This window comes from Abramis brama, assembly GCF_963993115.1.
Source record: "Abramis brama genome assembly, chromosome: 5".
Taxonomy (NCBI): domain Eukaryota; kingdom Metazoa; phylum Chordata; class Actinopteri; order Cypriniformes; family Leuciscidae; genus Abramis; species Abramis brama.
In genome coordinates this window covers 13928660-13954619 of record NC_139967.1, presented here as the reverse complement: position 1 = coordinate 13954619, position 25960 = coordinate 13928660, and the positions used below count along the sequence as shown (strand labels likewise).

Here is a 25960-nt window from a genome sequence, read left to right as displayed (position 1 = left end):
TCCAGCTCCTCTTCTTCCTCCTCAGGTTCCTCCTCTTCATCTGGTTCTTCCTCTTCCTCAGGCTCCTCTTCTTCTTTTTCGTCCGCCCGCCGTGCTCGTTTCTCAGGTTCTGTTGTCTGTTCTTCTCCTTTGCGCTTTCGTTTTGCGTTATCGACAGAGGCTGCTGGCTCTTTTCCTTTCTGTTTTTGTTGCGGGGCTTTGCTGTAGTCATGATCGCCGCCGTCTGCAAAGCCGCCCACCTCAGTCCCGCTGTCGTCGCTCTCAGACGAAGACGACGAGGTTTTGGAGGAGGACGATGCGGATGTTGAGGAGGACGACGAGCTGGTACTCTCACATTCAGAGACCTCTCCCTCTTCTGTTAACGCTGCTCCTCTCCTACGTGAACTTCGACCTCCATTTGGCAGGCAGTCATTGCCACCTGGGACACAATATCAGTCAATATCAGGAGGTAAAAAATTCTTTGCAATATGCATTATACACTCTTATGCTCACCAACGCTGCATTTGATCATAAATACGGTTTTGTTTTCTATTCTAATTTGTTTTAAAATTTTATCTATTCATTATGAAAAGCTGAATTTTCAGCATCATTACCGTTTTCAGCGTCACATGACCCTTCAGAAATCATTCTAATATGCTGATTTGCTGAAACTGATGAATTTTTTTCAGGATTCTTTGATGTGAGAACAGCACATTTTTTAAATGGAAATTTTTGTAACATGAGAAAAGTCTTTACTGTCACTTTTGATCAGCATAATACATTTTTGCTGAATAAAAGTATTAATTTATTTTATAAAACAAAGTATTGACCCCAAACTTTTGAGTGGTAGAGCATGTTTGTTTGTGTACCTGAGGTTTTGCTTGGCGTCCCTCGGCTGCGTGTAACTCGGTCGGCTCCTGCATGCTCTGATGAAAAGGACGAGGAAGATGAGGAGGAAGAGGATGAGGATGAAGAGGAAGGCTGACTGTCTTCATCAGCTTGTGCAACACTCAAATCTGGTGAAAGAAGCAAACACTTTGAGTCTCCCATGAAAAAAAAGGTGGCATCTCACTAGCTGAGTACTACTAAACTATATATATATATATATATATATATATATATATATATATATATATATATATATATATATATATATATATATATATATATATATATATATATATATATAATCTTCACCCACAGAAAATGATGGGAAATGTAGTGTTGCTTTCATAAATCCATCACCTCAAAAACTGGTTAAAAATAGCATTTAATCAAGCTTTATCCCTGTTCTTCATCAACAGTTCACGAAATGCAAACTAAATTCACCATTATTATGATCATTAACATTTCTATTCTACCATTATTGTTGATTTGAGACAACCCCAATTTGGAAAGTCAGGGATCAAAGAAAACCCAAGTTCCCACTGGTAATTACAACATCTCTAAGACTCTTACACACCTTGAGAGGATTTCCTTGAGCGGGACTTTGGAGTCGTCAGGGAGGTTTTCTTTACAGATTTCTGTTTTCCTTTGGGGCTGCCGAAACACACAAAAGTTTAAAACGGATCAACAAAAAAGAAAAAGAACAATCTGTGTGGACTCGGTACCATGATTTGACATTGAGTGTACATGTTTTACCTGTTGGGATGGGAACTCTGCAATCTCTTGCTGCAATTGAGTCTCTGTTGACTCCTACGCTGATTCTGAACAGCGGATTTGTAGTCTGAGATTATGGGAATGATTTGATTCTCAAAGAACGCCGACAGACTCAGAGTCATACTGTAGATCTAAATAAAAAGCAATATCAGAGTCATACAGTGGATCAACTGTCAAAAGGCCTAAAACATACTTTATGAATGAATGCAATATACTGTTTTAGTTAATATAGAAAAGGTATCTTTAATAGCACAACAATATTAGAAAAAAAATGTATATCAACCATATACACTACTCGTTAATAGTATAGAAGTAGCTTTTATGTTTCTGAAATAAGTCTCTTATGCTCACCAAGGCTGCATATACACGATTAAAATAAAAGAGTTATAATGTGAAATATTATTAAAGCAATTATTTTCGTAATCGTTTAAATGTAATTTATTCCTGTGATGGCAAAGCTGAATTTTCAGCATCATTACTCCAGTCTCACATAATCATTCAGAAATGATTCTGATATGCTGATTTGCTGCTCAAGTAACATTTCATATTATTATCAAAGTTGGAAACAGTACTGCTTGATATTTTTGTGGAAACATTTTTCCAGAATACTTTAATGAATAAAAAAGTTCATTTGAATTATTATTATTATTTTTTTAAACAATAGGCTGTGACCAAACATTTGAACGATAGTGTACATGTAGTAAAAAAAAAATACATCTCATTATTTCATTCATTGTAAAGTAATGTAAAAGTAATGTTTATAAAACTGATAGTTCCAGGCATTGATTCTGATTGGTTGAGCCGTGTTTGAAGCCATTGTAAAATACTCCACAACCATACCCTGTGACCTCAATAGATCAGTATTACTAAATATTAAAATAAATATTTTCATGGATTAATTGTTTTATAAAAGCAATAAGCCCCATGAAGCTGTGGTTTACAGTGAATTTAAAACAGCTAAACAACGTCCTAACAACGTGTATTGCTTGATTATAAGAGTGATGAGTGTGATTGCGGGAGAGCTGGAAAAAAAGGGTGCTGGTCTTACTCTAGACTTCTTGTTGGGCGTGTAGGCCTTTGAATTACTGAAGATAAGCCGCACATCTTTGGCAAACTCTATGGGATTCTCGTAGTTCCCACCCATCAGGGTCTCAGAGACTGTGCCCAAATCCATAGGAGTGTCTATAATATCACGGTAATCCTGATACAGAGAGAAAAAGATTAGATCTGAAACATTTCCAACATGGAATACAAGAAGTGACAGACAACACGTTAAAGGGATAAGACGAAAAGTAAAGGAAGGAAAGGAATGATAGAACGTAGAGGGAAGAATGAGCTACCGGGTAGATGAAGAGGTCAACAGGCTGGCGGAATGGCTCTGAATCTGGGCTTGCCATCATTCTCCTCACAAGCTCTTTGCATTGTCTGTGCCATGCGTTTATATCTAGGACCACGCCACGCTTCTGAGGCACATTACTGGACCTCTGTAAATGGTGGGAGGGGTTAAAGAAAACACACCTGGTACTATAACGCTTTCATAATAAGTAGATTACAAAGCTTAATTGAACATGCATGTGCTTGAATTGTCTCACCCTTTGACCAGTGGAGGTGCCGGGAGTGTCCGAGTCCACATCCACAGTCTCCTAGAAAACAAACAAAGACACTGAAGAGTTCATCTTCTTCACACTAAAATATATACACCAGGCCACAGCTTTCCCAAAGCTTAGGGACACTGGTCCTGGGTCAGTAGACATACTTATTGTTGAGCTCTGTACACACATAATTCACACACACAGACTCCCAAGCTCACCTCTTCCTCTTCTGCACTGCTGAATTCGGTCTTCATCTTATTGTGCAGATCCAAAATATCTGTACAACTTTGATCCCTACAGACACATGTACAATAAAATGAAAAAGCTAAGCATGGTCACTGAGCCCAGCAGGTGAACCAGGGGGATCGTAATGTAAAAATGTGTAAGTGATCGTGTTTTCTCTGACCTGATGAAACGCAGCAGGACGTCGCTGACCGTTTTCGCTGCTGTGACAATGGGGCTCTGTGGTTCGTTAAATGTTCGAGCATTGTGTTCGATGTAACGCACTTCCCACATAAGTGCTGAGATTCGCCTACACATACAAACAGAGGCGTCAGAACTCCAGCAGTTGTCTGTGTGTGTACCTGGAGGAACGGGGCACTCATTTTTGTCTGATAATGCTATCAGTGAGGTTAAGGACTGAGTATACCTGTAGAAACGGTTCACTAATCTTGTTCTGATGGTGCTGAGGTCGGTGAGATAGGCCACAACAGTGCAGTACAGCGGATATTCCCTCAAATCTACAGGGCAGGAGAACGCCTTTGCCACATCTGTAAAACACACAAGAATAAAATTAAAGCAAGGAACATGCTATATTATGAATAGATATTTTAAATCACAATAATGTTTCACAAAATGACTGTTTTACTGAATTTTAATCAGTTTTTAAATTAAAATTTTGGGTGGTTTGTGTGCACTTGTGATACCGAGCGTTAGCAGCTGATCTATGGCCGCGATTACTCTCTCGCACTCCTCATCTCGTGTGTGCAGCCCCCACTCTCCTTCCCGTGGGCTGTACAGTAGGGACTGAAGCTCGTCCTCTGTGACCGGGACACTGTCCCCAGTATCCTCTGGGACTTGAGCTGTGGACAGTCAATCACACCATTAGACATGCCAGAATGTGATGCTGATTTACTGTCAGAGCTCATGGGTGAAGTAAAGTGTGTCAGTACCTTCTTCAGGTATGGGCTCTATATCCCACGGACTCATCTTCTCTCTCTCTCCATTATCCCACCTGCAAAATAACACACCAATTATTGATACTTACAGCAATAATCAGCAAAAGGTTTAACTTCATACTCTGGTAAAGCGGGTATCAAACCCATGTACCTGACAATGTAGCACTGAAACAGGCTGTCTGGATATTCAGACTGAAATGGCTCCTGACACTCCACAGAACCAAACCACCAGGCATCATCAATGATGCTCCTGAAACGGTGACCTGCACACACATATACAAAGCTGTTATTTGCAACTTACATGTTAATTTATGATCATCATAAAATTAGATTTCAGAAACCTACACACTTTTGTCTTTACCACAACAGCATTAATAGAATAATAACGCTATGCAGTCACTAAGGCATTCCGCATGTTTTATAGCATGATGCTACGTAGTTAATAGCATGTTCTGGGTGGTCGTTTACTGGCTCAAATCAAAAAAAGCCCACCCACGAGTCTCTATGATATTCTTGTATGACTCAGGTTAAAGGTCTGCAATCTGCATAAAGTCGGGATAAATAATTGGATTGTGGGCTGCTGCAAAATATAATTATCTAATAATAACAGCACGCATAAGTCTGTCACTGGCGATCTGAAGCGTAGTGTGTGTGGAAATTGGAAAACAGTGAAGTGCAAATTGTAAGCTCAATCACGAAAAGTAATAGTGCACCTCTCTTCAACAAACCACACGATTTGAGGCATCATTTATAGCCTCAGCACAAGCAAACTGAAGTTCAATACTTTGGGTAGAGGTTTGTTCATATCCAAATCCTAAGCTTGAGCACTAGCTTCAGCGACTCTTGCATGCAACACAATTTAAAACACAAACACACCAGGTTGCCAGTTTCGTGCTTTGGCCTCATTATAAATCTGTTGTAGCACCAGAAAGTCAATGACATCAGGCATATCATGATACCTAAAGAGAGAGATAGAGACAGCCATCATTAATCTCATATTCATGAAGAATCTTATCCTAACATCCATATTAAATTTATTAATCAGTATTTTAGTATTTTTTGTTTTTTATTGTGCTATTCCAAAACCAATAATGTTACAATCCCAGTAAAAAAGCAAGTGTATTGTCACAAATAATTCATAAATAAATTAATACAAATCTAACAAAATGTGCCGGTGTGTGTTTTTGCAAATATAAGCATGCATACTTCAAGCTGAAGGATTCATTGGTCATTTTCCCTGAGGTGGGGTCCAGGAAGGCCAGTTTGAGGCAGCACAGAGTTGGCGGCCCGACTTCATATTTAATACCCACTACTTTTACAGACTCCTGATCCTAAGAGAACAAACAAACAACATACATGTTCCTGTTGGTCTGCCTGCAGAATGGGTCAACCACGTGTGATGCAGACCAGATTATGCCTAATAACAAGTGAGAATGATCATGAGACAGGAAATGAACTTCTTACCCTGAGATCCAAGCGGTTCCAGGGCTGTTTCTGAGGATTCATGCTGTAGGTTTTGGCACGACACACGGCTCGGACATATGCTTGATGACCCTGACGGAAATATATCAACTACAGAGAGACAGAGAGAGAAATGACTGCAGAAAGATGCATGCATAATGCAAATCCTTGTACTTATTTCTGGTCATTTAGTGAGCATGTCTATATTTAAAGGAACTCACCTCATCTCCCATTTGAGGTACGAAAGGTGATCGTCTTGGAATTGTTTCCATGATCCAAGAGGGGGGCAACCATTCCTCTAATTCTCCAGCAGGCACAGACTAAACACAGACACACATTATTATAATAGAAAAAATATGGATGAATGAATGATGAATGGATGGATGAATGAATGAATGAATGAATGAATGATGAATGGATGCTCACACGCTGTTTAGTCTGTTTCAGTTTCTTTTTCTTTTCAGTCCGTCTACTCGTTCTCTCAGCCTCCCCTTCTCCCTGCCCTGTCCCTTCCTCATCCTCAGAGCTACTGCTCCCGGCGACAGGGGCCGGCCTTCTGGTTGTTCGTTTGGGGGGCTGGAGGTTGATTCCCGCATCTGCTGTCCAATCGGAATACTCACTGGAAGAGTCACTGTAAAACAGATTCAAACAGGAAAGAGCAAAATAAACAGCAAAATCAAAAGATGCAAACCATGATCAAACAGCTAATAAGATTAAGTTAAACACTAAATCAACTCATTTTGAAAGACTACTAAAAACAAACAAAAAATGTATTAATAAATATACAACAGTACTACTTTTATAGTAATTTTACTATTTTGCCTAATGAATGTTCAATTTGAGAATTGCTAAAAATTATAGTCAGTGTTACAAATTTTTGTGTTTTTAAGAAATAACTTAAGTTAAAGGGTTAGTCCAATCAAAAATTAAAATTCAAACCCAAACCCTAAGACTTTCGTTCATCTTCGAAACACAAAAAAAATATTTAATATAATCTAATCGATATGAATGGAGCAGTTTAGCCCAAATTTTCTGAAGAGACTCGATGATGATGAACAGATTGAATTGAGGCTTTGATTCACATATAAACTGATAGGGACGGAAATCGCTCATATTTTATTAAAAATTTCTCCAATTGTGTTTGTAACGACGTGAGGATGAGTAATTGATGACAGAATTTTCATTTTTGGGTGAAGTAACCCTTAAAAAAAAAAAAAAGAATGATACCAATAAATAAAATCTCTAATATCTGCCAATATATTGTGAATCCCTAAATAAAATGCATGTTCTTAGACTTTGTTTAATTCCATATGAAGTTAAAAACTAAAAATGAAAAAATTTAAACCTAAGCCAGTTCTAGACCAACTTCACAAGGCTTCATTTGCATTATTGATATTGTTTTATGTTGTGAAATATATGTGACTAATTGGAGACTGAACCTGGAGCTACTGTCATTCTCCCACTGAGCTTCACCATCAGATGACCCATCACTGTTCTCATTCTGGTCCTCTTCCTGCTAGGTGCACACATACAGAAATGTTGCATATTTAATAAAGCATTTCAAAACTAGCGCTGAAAAATAAATGTATATCTTGATGGCCTATAAAAGATGAGCAGAGTTTGAGGCCAAACACAAACTGCTGTCTTACCTCTGCTTCACTGTCGGACTCTCTCTCACTTTCCTCGTTACGGCTGTACGAGAGCACGCTTGAGCTGCGTCTCCTATCTCGAGTCGAGCGGGTCTGATATGTGTGTCTCCTCTGCTGAGCCTTGCGCTGAGGCCTTCGTAACATGCGGACGCTGTTACCCACCGGCTCGCTCTACAGATAGATGGGGAGAAAGTTAGGTTTTTACTCTAGACTGGCAAAGTAAAAAGTGACTATGTTTGTGTGTTTGTTTGTTTTTATTGCCATACCAGCATCTATGGCTAATTTCATGGCAAGATCAATGTATCTTTAAAAAGAAACAACAGTAACAAACAGTAGAAATGAACAACATCTGACAACTTTGTTTGTGTGCATACGTGTATTAAACTCACTCCTGTTGTGGGTGCAGATTTTCTCTTCTTCTCAATGTTGTAGAAATTCCTTTCCACCTCTCCTTTAGCAAACCTACTGTCCTCCATCACTCTAAACAAACACATCACGTCAGGGTTTGAGCTCACAAAGCCGTTCACAAGAAACCTACATGGACAGTTTAGTGTCCATGTGGGATTTCTAGACCTGGAAAAGTCTTGTATATTGTTAAAATCTTATAATTCCATATACATTTTTCAAATCAATTGTATTGTGTAGAATATTATTATTATTTTTTTTAAATCCTTATCTTTTATCTTAGATTGCAGACAAAGGGGTCAATTGTTTATAGTAGCTGCTAGTTTTAGCTTTTTTGCTTCGTTGACTAATGGTTTGCTCTTACATAACCTGAGAAAAATAACGCAAAGATATGTAATCCGCAAAAGTGAGAAAGAAACGGAGTTGCACAGCCAGCACAAAACCAATCCATTTAGTATGTCGCATTCTTTATTCAATCTGTTTTTCTCTTAGTTTTATCTGCGTTTACACTTTAAATAATAAATTCTGGATGTAACATTATATTCTACATACTGTATATATACAATATTGCACTACCAGTTGAATTCAGTTTGACCACACTATTCACATCACAGATTTGAAAACTGTTTAATTGTCATATTCGTACCTGAAAATGCCAGACTGGACTTCATTAACCACTACGCGCCGGCTCCATGCCAACAGGTCTCTCTCAGTGGCCATCTGACTGCGGGGGGCATTGTTGTGCATCTGCCGTACACCCTCAACTTGTCCGCTACGTCGCAGCCCGACGTTAGGGGGTGATAGAGGACCACCTGCCACTTCAGCACCTACTGATCCAACAGCTTTAAGTGTCACAACCTCTAAACTAACAGCTTTCACATAAGTGACCTTTAAGCCAACAGGTGCCAGTCTTAAAATGCAAAATACATTTTAATATAAAAAAAAAATCCAAATCATATAGTATAGTAATTACATTCTGTGCAGTTTTCCCTCTTCAATGTGTAATAATTTTAGCATAAGAAAATTCGCCAGCAAACCAATGAGAATGCTGTAAAACATTTCGAAGGGTTAACTGTGGCTTGTCCTCACCTGCAGGATTTCCTGGGTTGCGATGCTCATCTTGCTGGTGCTGGAGCTGCCTAATCAGGTCATCCAATGGGCTTTCTTCCTGAGAATCCTCTGCGGTCTGCTGGCCAATCACCTGCTCAACCACTTCGCCATCACCTAAAAACATTAAAAGACTCTCAACAAGCTAATTTAGACTAAACACTAGACCAGTCCTCGAATAAAAGGACTACACATGACATGACAGTAAGAACAGGGAGGTTTTCATTTAAAATGAACCCTAATGAGGTCCTCATCTTCATAGCTTTCAATAGGAAATAAATTTGAGCCAAAGGCCCTGTTTACATCTGGTATTAAGTCGTTATAATTAAGTCGTAAGTTAAATTGAGTTTTCATCGATCTGATCATACGCGGATGATGCTAAATACAGGTGTAAACGGGGTCTAAAACATTTTGAGCTTGTCCACTTTCGACAACTTCCAGAGGTAGTCGAAAACGCATTCGACCGGATTGCTTTCGTAGTGTAGATGCGCTAATGTGGTCGAATGCGTTTGAACAGCCACAAAAAGACCGCCTACTGACCTAATGCTTAAACATTACGGGAAACGCACTAGCCAGATGGGATTTAACCTTTGTCGGCTGAAGATGCAAGTTTCATGTCAATAGTATAGGCAACTGAAATTCCATTACCATGGAGCAAAGCAGGATGTTTTCTTACATCTTACTTGAGAAATGATTTATTAACTTGGATATAATTAGTTGTGCAAATCTATGACTAATATAATTAAAAAAAGACAATTAAAACATAATTACTAATTATTACTATGGCTTTACAATTTATTAATCGTGAAGCGAAGCTTTGTGTCATTTGTTATTAGCCATGTAAACCTGATAAATTTACCATTAGCCATGTAGCCGAGCTGTGGCACAAGCTGTTCCTCTTTGCAGTTTTCTCTTCCCGGCACCAGGCGCTGGCAGCGAGGTGGGTGGGGGTTCCCATCTACGTCCACCAGGAAAGGTGGAGGCATAAGATGGGGTGCCTGCTGCGTCTGCTCATCTAGAACAAAGTTATTGGAGTCCCGGATCAATGGCCGGAAATCCGTATGGAAGAACATTTGGTCTAGAATCTGAAAGCAGAGAGAAGCATTGGAATGTGAACAAGAGTGGATTCGATCAACTGCACAAAAGGCAAACAATACCACAAATCTGACACACACACACACACACACACACACACACACCTTTTCATAAGGCTGACTGCACCCAAAGCCGAAGATGAGAAGATGACCATGAGAGTCTGTGCAGGCAAAGTGCTGCCCATCCATTGAAAATTTACAATCAAAAACAGCACCATGTCCCTGGCCCTCAATCTGAAAGAAAGAAAAGAGACAGAAAATAATTCAATGACTGTGATAAGCAGTATTTTTATCAAAATCTAGACTGTAGTATACACTACAGTTCAAACGTTTGGGGTCAGTAAGATTATTTAAAGTTTTTTGAAAGAAGTCTTGTGTTCAACAAGGCTGCATTTTATTTGATAAAGGTAAAAACAGTAATGTTGTGAAATACTATTACAATTTAAAATAACTGGTTTCTATTTTAATACATTTTATTATTTAAAAAATATGTATATATATATATATGTATATATATATATATATATATATATATATATATATATATGTATATATATATGTATATATATATATGTATATATATATATGTATATATATATATATAATAAATTTATATATTTTAAAAGGTCATTTATACCTGTAATATTTACAGGTCCATCTATTTTTTTTTAATAAGCTTAAATTGAAACTGCAGATCTATCATGTCATCTCACCATATTGAAAAAGTTTCTGATCTTCTGGCCTTTGCTGAGGTCCCAAATGTAGATGTTCCCATCATGACCAGCCGATAACAATATCCGTGAGTCAAAGGGGTGAGCTTCCAAAACAAACACTTCATCATCATGACCCTATGGACAGATAAACATTGCCTATATAATCTGTACAGTCACAGAAAGTTCCTCCAATGAATTACAAAACAAGGACCGAAAGGAACAGACTGAATTCTGCCTCTCACACACACATACCGACAGCACATGTAGTAATTGGCCATTTGCTGAGCTCCAGACTTTGAGGAGGCAGTTTGAAACAGCTGTGATGATGGAACGATCGCAACGATCCCACGCAACCATGGTCACCACCAACTTTGTCGATTTATCGTCGCCTGATATCACAGCACTCCTGTGAACACAATACATATGTCCACATAGATGTAAAAAATCCAATTCAAGGACCAACTACATCTCCAAAAGAACAATATTTAATGTTAACAATTAGATTCAGTCCAAACTGTGCTTGAGAACACACACTGACCCTGGTAATCTGGTGGTCATGTCCAGCACAGTACTCTTCCATTCCTGCTGTTGGTAATGCCAAATCCGAGCCGTACCATCCCGACTACCACTCACAAACCTGAGACTGGAGATACAGAGGCAGCCAACACACAAACACACTTAAAAACACCCAAAAATCAATAAAGATTATGGTACATCCCAATGAACAAGCACAAAAGGAACCATAACATATCAAAAACTCACCTGTCGGTGTTATTGCAGAACTGAATAGCAACAACTTTATCCTGTAAAACAAAAAAATAAAAAACATGCATTAAAATTAATTAAACTTTTAAATCAGCACATTTCTAACATTTCCATTCTACATTATTTTTTACAAGTTCTGTTTTTTTCTGTCTATTATTCTCCTTTCTATCACTATCGCTCGTTTTCTTGTGTGTCCACTGGCTTCCTTTTCTATTTCTCTCGCTCTCACCGTGTGGGAGTCCAGGTCAGAAAACTTCACAGGCGTCTCTGTGCCGAGGTAGTAAACTCTGATCATGTGATCTGTGCCTCCAGTGGCCAGAAACATTCCACCTGGGGTCAAAGGACACAATGTCAGAATTATAATCTGACTCTGATCATGAGAAGATAATAAAGAGACATGAAAAAAAGTTTAATTGAATCAGATCATTGAGTGTTTGGAAGTTGGAGTGTAAGTGTGGGTTAACACACCAGAGCTGAAGGAGCTGCAGGATATCTGAACTCCGGGACGAGAACGTTCCATGAACTTCACAGGCTTTTCACTGCAAACACAAACACACAGCTTATTGCAAAGTTACTCTGAATAATAAAAGTGAATCACAGGCTTCAGACAAAATGTGTCATTTAAAACGTACAAATGACACTTACACAAACTTCATGCTGAGTGAGTTCCACTGCCAGAAACACACCATGCCATCAGCTCCAGTGGTGGCCAGATACCGAGAGGAACCTAATGCTGATGGAGAAAACTGCAGAGACAGACAGAAAAATATCCTTTAAGCACCAAAAACATCTGAATTAATGCTACCTACTAAAGCAATCACCATTCTGGGGAGGGAGGGAGGGTTACTGTAAAATAAAGAATACTTAAAGTGCCCCTATTATGCTATTTAAAGGATCCTATCCTAATTATGTTTTTGAGGTCTCCGACAATAGGTTTACATTCATCCAAGGTAAAAAAACACTTACTTTTTTTAAACATACATTGCACACCACCTCATTTCTCAAAGAGTCTGAAAATGGTTTGTTCGAAGATTGTCTCTCTAAAGTTTAAACCTCTCCTTTCTGAGAGCCTTCTCTACTCTTGATTGGAAAGATGGACGACTCATTTCAGCAGTTTCAGCGATTCTTTCTTTTAGGAGACATTAACTTTATGTTGTGCATGTTGATCTTTAAAACTCTGCAGACCTTTTACATTCACAAACAGCCATATTACACACTGCATGATAGGTAATATTCAAAAAAGAAACTTATTTTACAGTACAACTGTAAAATTTCAATTTGTATTTTTAGATGTCTTAATTTTTAAACAATAAGCCATCATACTTTTATTTTTGACGAAAAAGCTGCAGAGAGCCCTTAAAGTTTCTCTTTTGCTGACAACAGATGGTTTTTAACCACTTCTCATTACAAGTACTGGTTGGTGCATGTTGCATTCCTAAATGCATGTTATAAGCGACCTACACTCACAGCGCATACAGAGATGAGTTCATGTGGAAAAGCATTTACTGTGAAGCGAGCAGATCTCAAACACTGAAAACTGAGCTGCCAAGTTTATTAGATATTAAGATTAGGAATCAAGAAAAAAGAAAAGGTGTGATGTTTGTGTGGAGGTAGGCAGCTCATTCCACCAGAGAGGAGCAGAGATGGTGAAGGTTTTGTGCCTCTATAAAGAAAACTTGTGTTCACACACCTGTATGGAGGTGATGGAGGCTGTGTGCCCCTGCAATACAGCCACAGGTGCACAGGTACGCAGGCACCACACGCGGACGATCTTGTCACAACTGGCTGAAGCGAGGAGTGTGTTCTCGAAATTCACGGTCATATCTGAAATCTCTGCCGCGTGTCCACGCAAAGTGGCTAGCAGACGGCCATCATCTGTTGCCCAGATCTTCACTAGACAGTCGTCAGAACCCTGACAGAAACACATGTGCATAAACCTTGATTACAAGCGCACACACAGAACATATTACAAAACTACTGACACCAGTGTTTCCTGCATTAGTATTTAGCAGCAAACTGAGCAATGGCATGAAAACGACATTAAAAATGCATGTGCATGGCTTGTAATTGTCTCTGCATGTTAAACTAGGACAGGAGTCAACAATATTACACAATTCACTTTTATGTCTAAATCAGGCCCAGTTACTGCCCATTTGATGCCCTATCCTAAATTTCTGAGTGTTACACACATCCTCTTTACCGTGAAAATGCGCCGTCCAGTGCGGTCAAATGCCACACAGTACACTGATGAGAGATGGCCCAGGATCCTCCGATGCATCTTCATGTGCTGGTAGGTGCAGGAGGGGAAAGCGTGGCCAAATCGAGCCACTCCTGTTTTTTGGCGAGCACCCATGATTGACACTGAGCAGAGAGATTTAGACTGTTACAATCAACGGAACAACAGAAGCTGGTCTACACCGATGGACATTATTCTATCACTAAATAACATGCTAAATCAGTGAAATTCATTCAACAACAGATCATCAACAGAACAACATTGAAGTCGCAATGAAATCACTCTTAAATAAGAAATAGGTTTAGGACAGGGACTTGGTTCTATCCATTGGTCGTTGATTGGATTTTGAGATGCGAGTTATGACACTTTGAATAAACAAAGTAAAAAAATAAATAAAAAATAATTTAATACCTACTTTAATCAGCTATCATGAAGCACTATTTTCAATTCGACACTTTGTGCACAAACCCAATTAGTCATTCCTAAAACTGAACCCAAAAACAGCCAGCACCAACACCCTACACCATTTAGTTAGCAGGACTTACCTATATTTGGTGGTTTGGCACAGTCTATAGGTGGTTCTGGGGGCCGTCCCCTGTGCAGGGCGACTACTGCAGAACCACTCCATACTGTATGAGAAGAACCTTTGAGAGAGAACAAAAGATTGAATTGTTTTAGAACGAGAAAATTAACGTAAAGTAAAGTGTTAATGTGTTTGTGTGCTATTCTCAAGTCTTTATAGTACAGAATAACTGAGAAAGGTTCTCATTGTTCACTCTATGTAGTGATCTTGAGTACATCTCACTTTTTGCTGTCCGTAGTAAAGACTGTCGTCCGGTGCCCAGTAAACTGTGTACTCCAGGAACACTGGGAGGAATGTGTTTATCTATCAGTGGGCCAATCTGCTCACACACACGCAACAGGTAATCCGCAGGTATGTGCTGATTTAATAACACCTGAAACATACAGAGGTCATTGATATATAAGGTGCTTTAAAAGACACAGCAAATCTTATTTGCATTAGGATTAAAAATTGCATAGAAATAACAATGAGTCATACTATATTAAAGTATTAAAGAATATATTGTATTTTATTATAATTTAAGGTTATATTATAGTAATAAACTAGCGTGAATTTTGCTTTATTTCACCAACATTTCCCATATCATTCCCGAAAGACCACCCTTTCCCCTCCACAAGCTTCAGCCAATCAGACGCCTTCTCCACCCATCTTTTTCGTCTCCTAAGTAGCAACTGAGGTTTGATTGGCTGCCGCCTTTGGTTGACGCAGCAACCCACCAATCCGCTCTCGATATATCTGCGCTGCAGTAACGCCCCCGGCCGGCACGTACAAAGCCTTTCATTTCAAAACAAATACTTTAAATTTAAATTCCTAAAATCAAAACTTTCCCGCACTATAATATAGACCCGTGTATAATATAAAAATTCTCAAATCCTCGCCGCTAGCACCACGTTCTCACATCAGTGCTTTTATGCACTGTAATATAAATTAAGCCAAGCACCTGTGAGAGTTTAGTACTGTACTTCACGTGCGTGTATGTGTGCGATAGTTTATTTAATCTCACCCAGTCTTCAAAGCTTCGCTTAAACAGCTTTCCATCCCAGCTCCAGCGCTTCGGAATGATCTGCACAGAAACACAGCGGGGGGAAAACACATCACATGCGGGATTTATACACGCAGCCGCGCTGAGATGAGGAGGAGATGCTGATGTTGGGATATTGGAGAGAAATAACGAGTTAGAGTGGGAGAGGAGGCATGAAACTCACCTCATATTCGTGCATCTCCTGCAGCAGCATCTACAAAAACACACAGAGTTACACACACACCGTAACACACAATCATTGCTACACACCGACACTCACAAGCCATTTTCCGTCTCACCTGAGCGGATTTCTGACATGGTCCTGACTGCAGGAATCTGGCGATCAGGTAATAAAGTTCTGCAGAGAGAAACACAACAACAGCGATCATTAGCTTTAGCTTAGCCTAGCTTAGCCTCACAGGCTAATGCTAAAACAATGCTTAAAGTCTTTCTAGCGATAAAGACGCAGAAAAAACGCCAGAGAGGTGCCCACCGGCTTCAATCTGCGAGCACGGTTCCGCCGCCATGGCCCGGTCCGGGCGGTGAATGGAGGTTGGTGAGGCTCTGCTTGCTAAGAGCGGCCTGTGCTGTATTTGCTCTCAGCGTTTCGGCCTGCAGCCGCCGCTCGCGCTGCTTTGTTTGAGCGCCCCCGCGCGGCGGCCGCACGCCAGTGTCAGTGCAGTACCGCGCTCCTCCGCCAGGGGCGCTCTGAGAGCGCACAGGTGAGCTCACCATTTCCACGGGCGGACATTTTGCATGGTGTGCTGGTCCGTGGTCCCTGTTGGGTGATTTGTTGAAACCAAAACATAGATGTATTGCAGTAAAAGGGCGCATTCCTTGTTTAACATCATATTGAGGATCACAGGTCTAGCGTGTGTGGGTTAAACATAAGATCTGTTGAACATTTCCATACTCTGAACATCTGAACATTTCCATACTACAATCAATGTGCCATATACATGGTGTTATGTAAGGAATGGGTTATAAATATTACGTAATACAATTATGTAATGTGCATTTATCGAATAAGTGTTAAAATACACCCATCATACATTTTAGTTCTTTAACAAAATGTAAACCTGTTGGATATATGTAGAAATAATTCACCCTGTTTTTTTTTGTTTTTTTTGTTTGTTCTTTATTGCATGTTTCACTTTATTATGTAATGTCCATGATACCTCTGATTTATTACAATAAAGTTATTAAAATGTTAGTACGCAAATTATTTGTCCTGATATGATGTTTTCTGCATAGTTATGAAGAGCAGAGCAGAATATGTTAGGCTGTCAGTGTGTCGCCTCTCAGATGACTCAAACTTAAGAGGTCTTGGATGCTTGCATTCATTCATCAACTAGAGACACACAGCAAGGGTCGGAATCATAGCTTTCAAAGCTATCTAAAATGCATTTATGTGCAGTTTTAATGTCTAAGGGACACTCAAATTTCTAACTAAATAAAAAATAATTTCTAAAGCCACAAAGTGTTTGGTGACTGTTGTTTTCACTGAATCCTTTTTGCTCTCCATCCAGTTTGTCTCAGAATCTTTTTATTCAAGATGATAAACAAAATATACATTTATAATGGCATTCATATGTGCAAATAAATAAATAAAGCAATGCACACCAATAAAATTGGGGAGGGGAAAAAGTACAAATAAACAAAGTCTTTTCAAAAAGTCCCTTATAATCCCAGCAAATCTGCAGGCCTTTTACTCTTTCAATGATGGAAAATAGTTGCAAACAAATCTTTAAATCCAGAGAAATAAGATTTTCTCTTCATTTTTGGAACCTCTTATATTTGTTCGGGATGACAGTTTTAGTGTATTAATGATTCCTAAGAACGTCTCAGCTTGAGAAAATACTCATCCATTAGCACCGTTTTTTTTTTTCAATGTATGCAATGACTTTAAGAGTAAAAACCTATTTTGTCTCATAAGTTATGGCTCAACTAGTTTTCATATTTGCATTTACAGTGTTTGTCTCAGCTGTTGTGATTAGGATCATTTGTTAAGATTTAAATGCAACGTGAACCAGTGGTGAAATCCGCTATTGCAGTTAGATTATTGCATCAACCACTGTTATAAACACTTGATAACTGATTATAGAACAGCATATGCAGAGAAACTCTGTATTTAAGACAGTATTTAATACATAGTGACCAAATCAGTGAAAAAGACCACAGCAGACATTATGAGGAAAACTCCAATGATGGATTTTATTGAGTGAGACCGAGAGAATTATAGGGGACACTAAGTACTTTTTCACAGATGAATTTTCAGTGTTAAAAAAACTCCAAAAAACGCTTAAATTTTTTTTTCTTTGAATCCTGTAATTTCAAAAAAGTCCTCTATAATAACAGAAGGGTTTTTCTGGCCTCCTAACAAAGCCCAGTTACATGTTTCAACAAATTGCAAAGGTGGTATGATTCTTAAAAACGCCAGGAGTCACCATCTAATGCTGAACCTGGAATGTAAGCAGTCTTTAGTTGTTTTCTTTCTTTTCTTCTACATTTGTTGAACTCATTCCTCTTTCTTAAAGACAATCCATTACATTTAAAAGAAAAATAAAACAAACCCCGTACAGAAACGTTACAGACTCCAGAGCAACATCACAAGCACTAACGGACATACAGACTGAGAGCCTCCTCCCACCTCCCACTCCAAAACCAAGCTACAGACCATCCGCTTAAAAAAAAAAGAAAAAAAGAAAAAAGGAAAGAATTAAAATCAGAAAATCAACTAAACGAAAGAAAGATGCCGCCTTTTCCCACATCTCTCGTGTTGTAAACACCTGATACAGCCGCGGCCGAACACAAGACTTGTTTAGTCAGCTTTGTTTTTTGTGCTAAAAACCTGAACCAGTATTTACAAATTCGCTGATAAAAATATTCTTCTGGTGGTGATGGGCAGAGAGGAGGTTGTTGAGAGAGCTGGAGAGGGAGAGAAAACTGGGAAAGAGAGGAAGATAAAAGAAAGGAAAGGGGGAAAGAGAAAGAATGGACGGATGGATGGACAGGCGTGGTGCTACTCTGTCTTCGGGTCCTCCTTCTCGGGCTCTCCCTCCTCTTCTGGAGTTTTCTCAACCTGTGTAATAAAAGGGACGAACCCATGAGAATCAAGCAGGAATGCCTTTGCACCAATCAGAATCATTCTTTACAAACAGAGGAGGTGACATTTGGAAAATTCAATTTAGTTTAGGCTATCAATGTCTTCATTATAGGGAATTAATTGAACTATGTTACTTAGTATTTTTAAAATGTTATTAGGAAGAATTAAAACGTTTTTTTTCTTCTTTTTCTTTCAAAGGACTAGCCAAGTAAAGGTTGTTTAATAATGACAGTAATAAAGTGTATGTATGATTTGAGGTAGACCGATGTGTGTGTGTGTATATATTATATTATTATTATTTTTTTACCTCGTTGGTCTTAGTCTCGCCATTTTCTGATTGATTCTCCTCCTTGGATTCCTCAGCCTTTGCCTTTGCTTTTTTCTCTTCCTTTTTATCGTTCACTTCCTTCTCCTTCTGTCAGAGAGGAAAAGACGGGGGAAAAGAATGACTATAGAGCAATCCGAATCATGGAAACAAGTGACACAGAGTATCAGTAAAAGTGTGTTCACTAAAAGTGTAATTACTACAAGTACCTTGGGAGTTTTTTTCGGTTTGGGTTCAGGTTTTGGAGGGTTTGGTTTCTGAAGGGAAAAGAAAATATATGATTAATTCACAAACTTACTGTTTGATAAGAAAAATGCATACCTAAACAATGAACATATGAACAGTTAAAATAGAGCACAGAATGGTCTTTGTTGTTCTGCCCTATCCTGAATTTTACAGATCATCTTAACGGAAAAGTCTGGCAAGACAGTGCTAATAATTTCCGAAACTATGTTTAAAGTTCCTGAAGACATTTGAGGACTTCTTAAAAATAAAATAATTATATAATGGTAACATTAAAAATCTCTTTAAAAAGAAAACAACTTACCGCCGATAATCTAGCAGACCTTCTCTGAGGCTACAAAAGGGAGAAAGAAAAAAAATCTATTTATTTGAGGGCAGGTAAGAGAGAACAGATACTTACTGTAACGCCTATTTAAAAAATCTTGTTCTTTCTCTCCATTTCACCTTCTTTGTGTACCAAGCAAGCTTATACTTTAAACTCAGCACAGTTTAAAGTACTACATAAAGGCTATTATTGGCTCTTATGACAAATTGTTTGTGGTGTTTCTCGTTTGTAATTCGATTCAGTAATTGTAATTCAAGAAGTGCCAGCTAAATAAATAAGTGTAAATGTAGATATAGAGTAGCCTAAGTAATGCATTTGTAATGGTTGCGATTACTTAAAATTTGCAACCAAAAATTGCTTAAGAAATATTCTTAGAATATTCTTTCAGTACCTCCTCCTTGACTTCTCCATCAGTTCCCTGCAAAAGAACAAAACAAATATCATAAGTTAGAACATGATCTATAATTTTATTAACATAAATGGCGGGAAAACCAAAAAGGCAACTTGTAGAAACATTGGGATCTGCTGTTCTGCATGTTTGTAAATGTGAGCAACATGCTGGGGTGGCTGAAAAACGTGTGGTTAGCTCTATTAAAGTTCAAATAACTTTGATCAGAGAGGCTTTGCGAATAAGTTTATTTATAAGTCAGCGGACGGCAGTGAAAAATGGTGAGCCGATTTTTTATTTATTATTTTGCACGAAGGCATTTCACTTCACAGGCTTCACACATTTGAATAAGGAGGAGGGGCGCGATTATCCCGCCTCAACGCTGACACCTGGCGGCAAGCAGGCGTTATGACACTCCTCTTCCATGGCGAACAAAGAAAATGCGTTAAAATTGTTTAAAAACGCGAGCGCCTTTTCGCAAAATTACCACCATTCAGAAAATTAGAGTTATCCAGCTATTTTTTAATCCCCATTTTACAGCGCCTGGGCCACGATTGCGCTTATAATCGTCGGTTTTCACGTCGCGCTGTGTTGGAGATGGAGAGAGAGAGAGGGCAGCATGGCTGCGGTTCCACGGGCATGAGATCAAGTCGAGCTTCAGCACAGCTCTGCTCCACTAAAACCCTCCAGCTGAACGCACCACCGTCGACTAAAACACCGCGGTCCGGCAGAAAAAATCGCAAAATTAACAACGATTTTTTATCTGCCCACTGATTCTAAAGAAGTCGCCTGGATTTTTATTAAAAAAACATTGTCTCGAGGGCTTCCTAATTTCACGACTGATTAGTAAGGGCAAAAGTGTAGCCGTGCGCCGCGCTCGGCTTTTCTACATACCTTTCTCTTGGGCATGTTGAGTTTGGGATATTTTTCTTCTTTTATGCAAAACTAACAGGTTATCTTTTGTGATTCGTAGTTCACAGTTCAGGAGACTGTCGTCCGCTATGCACTAATTCTGTAGTAAACACAGGGCTACATTAGAGAGCCAGTGGTTGAATGGGAGGGTGGGGGCGGGGCCATGTTGTGACTGATGTTCCGCTTGTCCAATCAGCGGGCTTCTGGGTCCTCCACAGAAGAGGCAGATTCTTACCTCCGCTGTGCTTTTACGCGCGAAATCCTGAGGTGTAAATCCAACGGCGGACCTTCCTGTTCAGTTTCCCTCCCAACATGTTAAAAATATAATTTGATATGAGTGCGTTCTGCACCAAATAATGCTCTGCCATACAGTATTGATGTGAAAAGGAAAAGCTCACGTTTAACCCCAGGAATAAAGTCAGACCCTCCTATGTCTGTATATGCTATATCTGCATCTGTGAAGGGTTTTTTAAGCAGATGAGCAGCTTATCTTAGTTATGAGCTCTTTCTATGAAAACGTTCCGAAGTGCAAATATAATGAAACATGAAATTGCAGTCACATGTGGCAATCTGTAATAGAGAAGAGGAGCCACAAGACTTTTCTCACTTCTGCTTTGTTCAAGCAGAGGCCTAATCTGTGTAAGTGTTTGGGTGTGTGTGTGTCAGGGTTTGTGATCTATAACTGCTTACTTCCTCTGCTGCTACCCAGATCAGAGACGCCAGCTCAGAGAAAACATCTCAGACATAGATATATGGACAGACAGACAGATATATAGATGAGAGAACTATCTGAAAGTGACACTATAGATTGGACATTACTGAGCATTACTGTCACTCTTGAGATTTCCGTTTTTCTGCAACCATACAAAAAGGCACAGCACTCTAAAACGTTTGGTAAGTTTCTTATAGATATCTATATTCTTTATAAATAGATAGTTGTGACTAGGCTATTTTGTTTTCTTAACTGGTTGTCTAAAGGTTTTTGAACAGTTTATTTGGGGTATTTCGTGTGATCTGATTACATAAATTGGAGTAATCTTCTATATTCTGAAAGGATTTTATTAATTTTAGATTTTATTAAAGAACTTATTAAGGAAGGAAGTGCTGTCAGTATGCACTTTACTCTGTCATTAAGTTCTTTTTAATTCCTCATTTCAGTTTGATTTAATTTATGCCTTTTTTATGTTTAATTTTGCCCTTTTATGTATGATTATACTCTGTTTTTGTATTTGATTCAAGTTTCTTCTTCGAGTAAATATTAAAATGTATATTCACTGGAGCTCGATCTGTGTTTGTGTGCGTAGGTGGCTATCATGCTCGGAGAAGCTTTCCTTCATATTCTGAACTGCACAGAAGACACAACAAATCATGATGGACGGTCTCACACACTCTCATCCACCCTCACGACCTGTCCCGACCCCTGCATGACACACACCACTGCCAGATCACCTCTGACACCACGAACTGTGAGAGGTGAGAGACCACAGAATTCTGGGTTATTAGGGTGAGGTTGTGTTAAAAATAACATAAAGTAGATAAGTATCACTTATAGACTATGAATGTGGCCCAGGTCCTGGGAACAGTCAATAAATACAAAAATAAAATACAGGAAGGAAGTGTGGTGCTGCTGATAATTTTAACCCACAAACTGAAAAGCCACTTAAATTCAGGTGTTACATTTGAGCATGTGGTTAAAAGGATAGTTCACCCAAAAATGAAAATTCTGTCATAATTTATGCCCTCATGTCGTTACAAAGCTGTATGATTTTAGTTATTATGCAGAACACAGAAGAATATATTTTGAAGAATGTTTCAACTGTTTATATGTCCATTCAATGAAAATCCAAAACAACTTTCATTTTATGAAGACAAAAAATGCTTACAGGTTTTTGACATGAGGGTGAGTAAACAGTGACATTTAAAATATATATATTTTGGAGTGAACTATGTATTTAAAGTCACCATGAAATCAAAATTGACAATGGCCCTTTTTCACGGACTTTGAACATCGCAAATCTAGTAAAGTTTTGAATATTTTCATTATTAAAAAATGTAACACACATTTATAACTCTATACTTTGAGTGATATTACCTTGGCAGTAAATGACAGAAAAAACGAATTAACGCTGCAATGCTGTTTCTAATACAACTGCTAAGGAAGTGATGGCAAATTGGACATCTTTCTCTCTTCTGACTGCTGAAATCTATCTCTATATTTTTTCCCTCTTTTGGAAAGTTGTGGAAAAACTATAACAAAATTTTTCTTTTGCTTTTAGAGCAAATGCAAATACAAAAATTATATTTGCTGTCATCTCCCATTCACTGCTATAGAAGTTTACCCAACTATGCTGACTTCCGCTTCTGAGAACCCTGGAAATGTGAAAAGGGTCCATTCTTATTTTTAATGAAATATTGCAGTGTTAATTATAAATTATTATTATTATTTATAAATTATATTATTTAAAAAATTCATATGTCCTCGTAATCTTAAGTCAAAAACTTTAACTTCCCTTCCCACTTGCCGTGACGATTCCCTTCCAGCAACCTGTCACTCACAAACGACAACAATCTAATCAATTTGAGATTATTATTTAAAAAAATTTGAAAATGTCTTATTCAAGAACCTGTCACTCATATAAACAGAACAATAGAGAATAAAAGATGATCGTAATTTCAGTTTCATGCCAACTTTAAGTGATAATATTGTGCAATAGAATAAACCAACAAAATTCCAAGTCCATTTAAGCTAATATTTCAATTCAGTTGAGTGGCTCACAGCTACAGTGACACAGATACAGCCGAAAAAGGTCCATAAAAAGGAAAATTAAGAAAATAATTCCAAGTACTTCCTCATTTTGGAATTGCACAAAAGCGGCATTTGTATGGAGACATTCAAACTGTCATTCAGTGTATCAAGTGAGCTCCAAACTCTGGACTTTCCTACAAATTTTTTAAAAAATTGTCTATTTATTTTGTGCTATGTTAAGATGAGGCTGGTTATAGCGGTGCCTAAAACATTCTCTCTTCATGTCAGCTGGCAGGCCCGAAGGCCTGGAAAAGCCAAGGCAGTGCCGGTCCTCTGCACCCAGCAACGCTATGCCCATTCTCAGCTGTAGCAGGGAGGAACACTTGGGCATGACTCTGTATTGCTCCTGGTGCTGTCCCAGCTTCTACAAGGACTATCCAGACCTCCGGCTTGCAGGTGACCGACTGGAGCACTGGAGTCCTCATAACCCAGACCTGCTTAACCCACCGGACGACGGGCCACTGCTTCAATCTCAGGACTTGATCTTTCTGGAGCCTTCTTTGGAGCCAAGTCAACAAGAAATGGGTGTAAGCCAGCAGGACGAGGGGTATCTTGTCATGAAGAGTAGCCCAGGCTGGGAGAGAAGGCTCACCAACTCCATGTTGAACGGCTATCTGGAGGTCCAAATGCTGGAGGTGTTTTGTCAGCATATGCAAAACATGGCGTGCTGCGGATCTTCATTGCTGGGCGCTGACGTCATGCCGGCACTGGTGCCCACCAGCCTGACTGTAGCCAAAGAACAGACAACCAGTCAGGAAGAAGAGCTGGATTCTTCATCCAATAATGTTGTGCGATACTTGAGCACTTGCTCAGCTCCAGCCACCTCCCACTTCAGCTCACCTGTGCTGCGAATTTCAGAAGATGAGTAGCCACACTTATAAACACACTCCTGCCCTCATAAAACTTCCTGTCTTTTGACCAACACACAAGTATTTTAAAGTTATCTGTGTTGTTAAAGGAATGTTCTGCGTTCAGTACCCACATCATTTGTGGCATGTTGATTACCAGAGATTTGTTTTGACTCATGCCAGGATTTTTGTAAAGCAAAACTAATGAACATTAACATACACAGTGTTTCAAAAGTATAGACCTTATGTAGCCCCGCCCCTTTTCAGCATTGCGCTCGTGCTCTGTCTTTTCTGGTTTGTATTTCCACAGTATGATGGTAAGATCTTACGGATTTATGAATGAACCGCTCGTTTTAAATTCTTCCCGGTCTACTGACATTTGTTACGACATCCACTTAAAACATTACAATGCTCATGATAACTTTCGTTAACTCTACAATAGGTAAATCCATATCACAAGCTTATTACTCTCAGAGAGCAATGCAACAGAAGTATGAGCTAGCGCAAAAACGAAAGTGTAAAGACAAAAATCTAAAGATGGCTGCACGCTTGTTTCTCTGGCGCATATACATGTTATCACAGGGTGTGATAACTTGTGACCTTGTCTATGTAAAGTCACACTACTGTACAAATGTTTGGGGTCAGTATTTTTTTTTAAAGAAGTCTCTTATGCTCACAATGAAGGCTAAATTTATTCAATCAAAAATACAGTAAAAACAGCAATATTGTGAAATATGTTGTATTGTAAAATGTCATTTATTTCATGGAGCTGAATTTTCAGCATCAATACTCCAGTCTTTAGTGTCACATGATCCTTCAGAAATCATTCTAATATGCTGATTTGGTGCTCAAGAAACATTTCTTATTATTAGCAATTCTGAAAAAACTCTGAAAACTGTGATATAATTTGTTTGTAGGATTTTTTTGATAGCATTTATTTGAAATGGAAATCTTTTGTCAAATATAAATGTCTTTACTGTCACTTTTGATCAATTTAATGCATCCTTGCTGAATAAAAGTGTTAATTTCTTTCTTTCTTTTTTTTAACTGACTTTTGGACAGTAGTTTACTTATAAATTATGTACCTGCTATCTAGCATGATATCCACAAGCAATGTGACATAACTATCTGTAATGCCCTGTGTTAACATGGAGCAAACTCCACCCACAGGAATTATTATTATTAATTATATTATTAGTAGTAATGCACAACCAGACATTCATCCAGCCACCTATTAAATAGTCCCACCTCAAAAGTATGATTTTGGCTTCTACCTTACAGATAGAATAGTAGTGAATGATGAATGTTTTTTTTATTTTATTATTCATATGAGTGCTTTAACAAACACGAGTCTCACATTTCTATATTTAGACTTTCCAGATTGCTGAACTCTTTACTTCCATTGTAAATACTAAATTGCCTATGTAATTATTACTGTAACTGCAATTTGTGCTTTTTTTATAATAAAAAAAACTGAGGGACAGTTCTGTTATAATGTTTAAAATGTTTTTCTGTTATAATCAACATTCTGCCACAAATTCTGTCAATAGAGCTTAACTTTTGTT

The 25960-nt window shown here is 38.5% G+C and overlaps 3 protein-coding genes across 8 annotated transcripts in view; 1 reads left to right on the top strand and 2 right to left on the bottom strand.

The window, feature by feature from the left end:
• brwd3 (bromodomain and WD repeat domain containing 3) overlaps positions 1 to 16093 on the bottom strand; it is a 17905-nt gene extending 1812 nt beyond the window's left edge. Inside the window, exons 1-40 of one of the 5 annotated variants that reach the window (XM_084113946.1) lie at positions 15936 to 16093; positions 15742 to 15800; positions 15627 to 15656; positions 15425 to 15484; positions 14644 to 14794; positions 14384 to 14482; positions 13803 to 13963; positions 13293 to 13514; positions 12248 to 12348; positions 12071 to 12141; positions 11832 to 11932; positions 11600 to 11640; positions 11376 to 11480; positions 11090 to 11243; positions 10838 to 10972; positions 10230 to 10358; positions 9890 to 10115; positions 9013 to 9147; positions 8570 to 8753; positions 7908 to 7998; positions 7519 to 7689; positions 7309 to 7385; positions 6296 to 6500; positions 6091 to 6189; positions 5873 to 5980; positions 5615 to 5739; positions 5285 to 5367; positions 4560 to 4671; positions 4403 to 4464; positions 4157 to 4312; positions 3880 to 4000; positions 3637 to 3762; positions 3449 to 3524; positions 3231 to 3281; positions 2979 to 3122; positions 2687 to 2839; positions 1621 to 1769; positions 1442 to 1518; positions 849 to 995; positions 1 to 418 (exon numbers count right to left, since the gene is read on the bottom strand). The exon at positions 1 to 418 is cut by the window's left edge and continues 1812 nt beyond it. In XM_084113946.1, the coding sequence (XP_083970072.1) occupies positions 1 to 418; positions 849 to 995; positions 1442 to 1518; positions 1621 to 1769; positions 2687 to 2839; positions 2979 to 3122; positions 3231 to 3281; positions 3449 to 3524; positions 3637 to 3762; positions 3880 to 4000; positions 4157 to 4312; positions 4403 to 4464; positions 4560 to 4671; positions 5285 to 5367; positions 5615 to 5739; positions 5873 to 5980; positions 6091 to 6189; positions 6296 to 6500; positions 7309 to 7385; positions 7519 to 7689; positions 7908 to 7998; positions 8570 to 8753; positions 9013 to 9147; positions 9890 to 10115; positions 10230 to 10358; positions 10838 to 10972; positions 11090 to 11243; positions 11376 to 11480; positions 11600 to 11640; positions 11832 to 11932; positions 12071 to 12141; positions 12248 to 12348; positions 13293 to 13514; positions 13803 to 13963; positions 14384 to 14482; positions 14644 to 14794; positions 15425 to 15484; positions 15627 to 15656; positions 15742 to 15800; positions 15936 to 15969 (4949 nt within the window). In that variant the 5' untranslated portion in view covers positions 15970 to 16093. The remainder of the gene's footprint in view (positions 419 to 848; positions 996 to 1441; positions 1519 to 1620; positions 1770 to 2686; positions 2840 to 2978; positions 3123 to 3230; positions 3282 to 3448; positions 3525 to 3636; positions 3763 to 3879; positions 4001 to 4156; positions 4313 to 4402; positions 4465 to 4559; positions 4672 to 5284; positions 5368 to 5614; positions 5740 to 5872; positions 5981 to 6090; positions 6190 to 6295; positions 6501 to 7308; positions 7386 to 7518; positions 7690 to 7907; positions 7999 to 8569; positions 8754 to 9012; positions 9148 to 9889; positions 10116 to 10229; positions 10359 to 10837; positions 10973 to 11089; positions 11244 to 11375; positions 11481 to 11599; positions 11641 to 11831; positions 11933 to 12070; positions 12142 to 12247; positions 12349 to 13292; positions 13515 to 13802; positions 13964 to 14383; positions 14483 to 14643; positions 14795 to 15424; positions 15485 to 15626; positions 15657 to 15741; positions 15801 to 15935) is intronic. The other 4 variants (XM_084113949.1, XM_084113948.1, XM_084113947.1 and 1 more) reach the window with 4 other exon arrangements.
• A 1536-nt stretch (positions 16094 to 17629) lies between these two features.
• hmgn7 (high mobility group nucleosomal binding domain 7) lies at positions 17630 to 20915 on the bottom strand. 2 transcript variants are annotated; one of them, XM_084113951.1, is made up of 6 exons: positions 20724 to 20915; positions 19833 to 19859; positions 19421 to 19450; positions 19083 to 19130; positions 18856 to 18963; positions 17630 to 18524 (listed from the first exon to the last, which is right to left on the bottom strand). In XM_084113951.1, exons 1-6 carry the CDS (start codon positions 20736 to 20738, stop codon positions 18465 to 18467), a joined length of 288 nt encoding a protein of 95 aa, XP_083970077.1. In that variant the 5' UTR covers positions 20739 to 20915; the 3' UTR covers positions 17630 to 18464. The 2 variants fall into 2 exon arrangements, with proteins under 2 accessions (XP_083970077.1, XP_083970078.1); XM_084113952.1 differs by having other exon boundaries at positions 18856 to 18960; positions 20724 to 20884.
• A 533-nt stretch (positions 20916 to 21448) lies between these two features.
• On the top strand, positions 21449 to 25878 carry LOC311082715 (uncharacterized protein). Its single transcript, XM_084113759.1, has 3 exons — positions 21449 to 21635; positions 22046 to 22214; positions 23776 to 25878. Exons 2-3 carry the CDS (start codon positions 22055 to 22057, stop codon positions 24414 to 24416), a joined length of 801 nt encoding a protein of 266 aa, XP_083969885.1. The 5' UTR covers positions 21449 to 21635; positions 22046 to 22054; the 3' UTR covers positions 24417 to 25878.
• The last annotated feature ends 82 nt before the right edge of the window (positions 25879 to 25960 follow it).

Excerpts from the sequence above, each read along its gene's own strand:
- hmgn7 (XM_084113951.1), bottom strand. Across the intron at positions 19,451-19,832 it reads ATGGAGAAGTCAAGGAGGAG|CCTCAGAGAAGGTCTGCTAG; the intron begins GTACTGAAAGAA and ends TCCCTTTTGTAG. Across the intron at positions 19,131-19,420 it reads GGTCTGCTAGATTATCGGCG|AAACCAAACCCTCCAAAACC; the intron begins GTAAGTTGTTTT and ends TTTTCCCTTCAG.
- LOC311082715 (XM_084113759.1), top strand. The coding sequence starts at position 22,055 with ATGCTCGGAGAAGCTTTCCTTCATATTCTGAACTGCACAGAAGACACA. Across the intron at positions 22,215-23,775 it reads GACACCACGAACTGTGAGAG|CTGGCAGGCCCGAAGGCCTG; the intron begins GTGAGAGACCAC and ends TCTTCATGTCAG.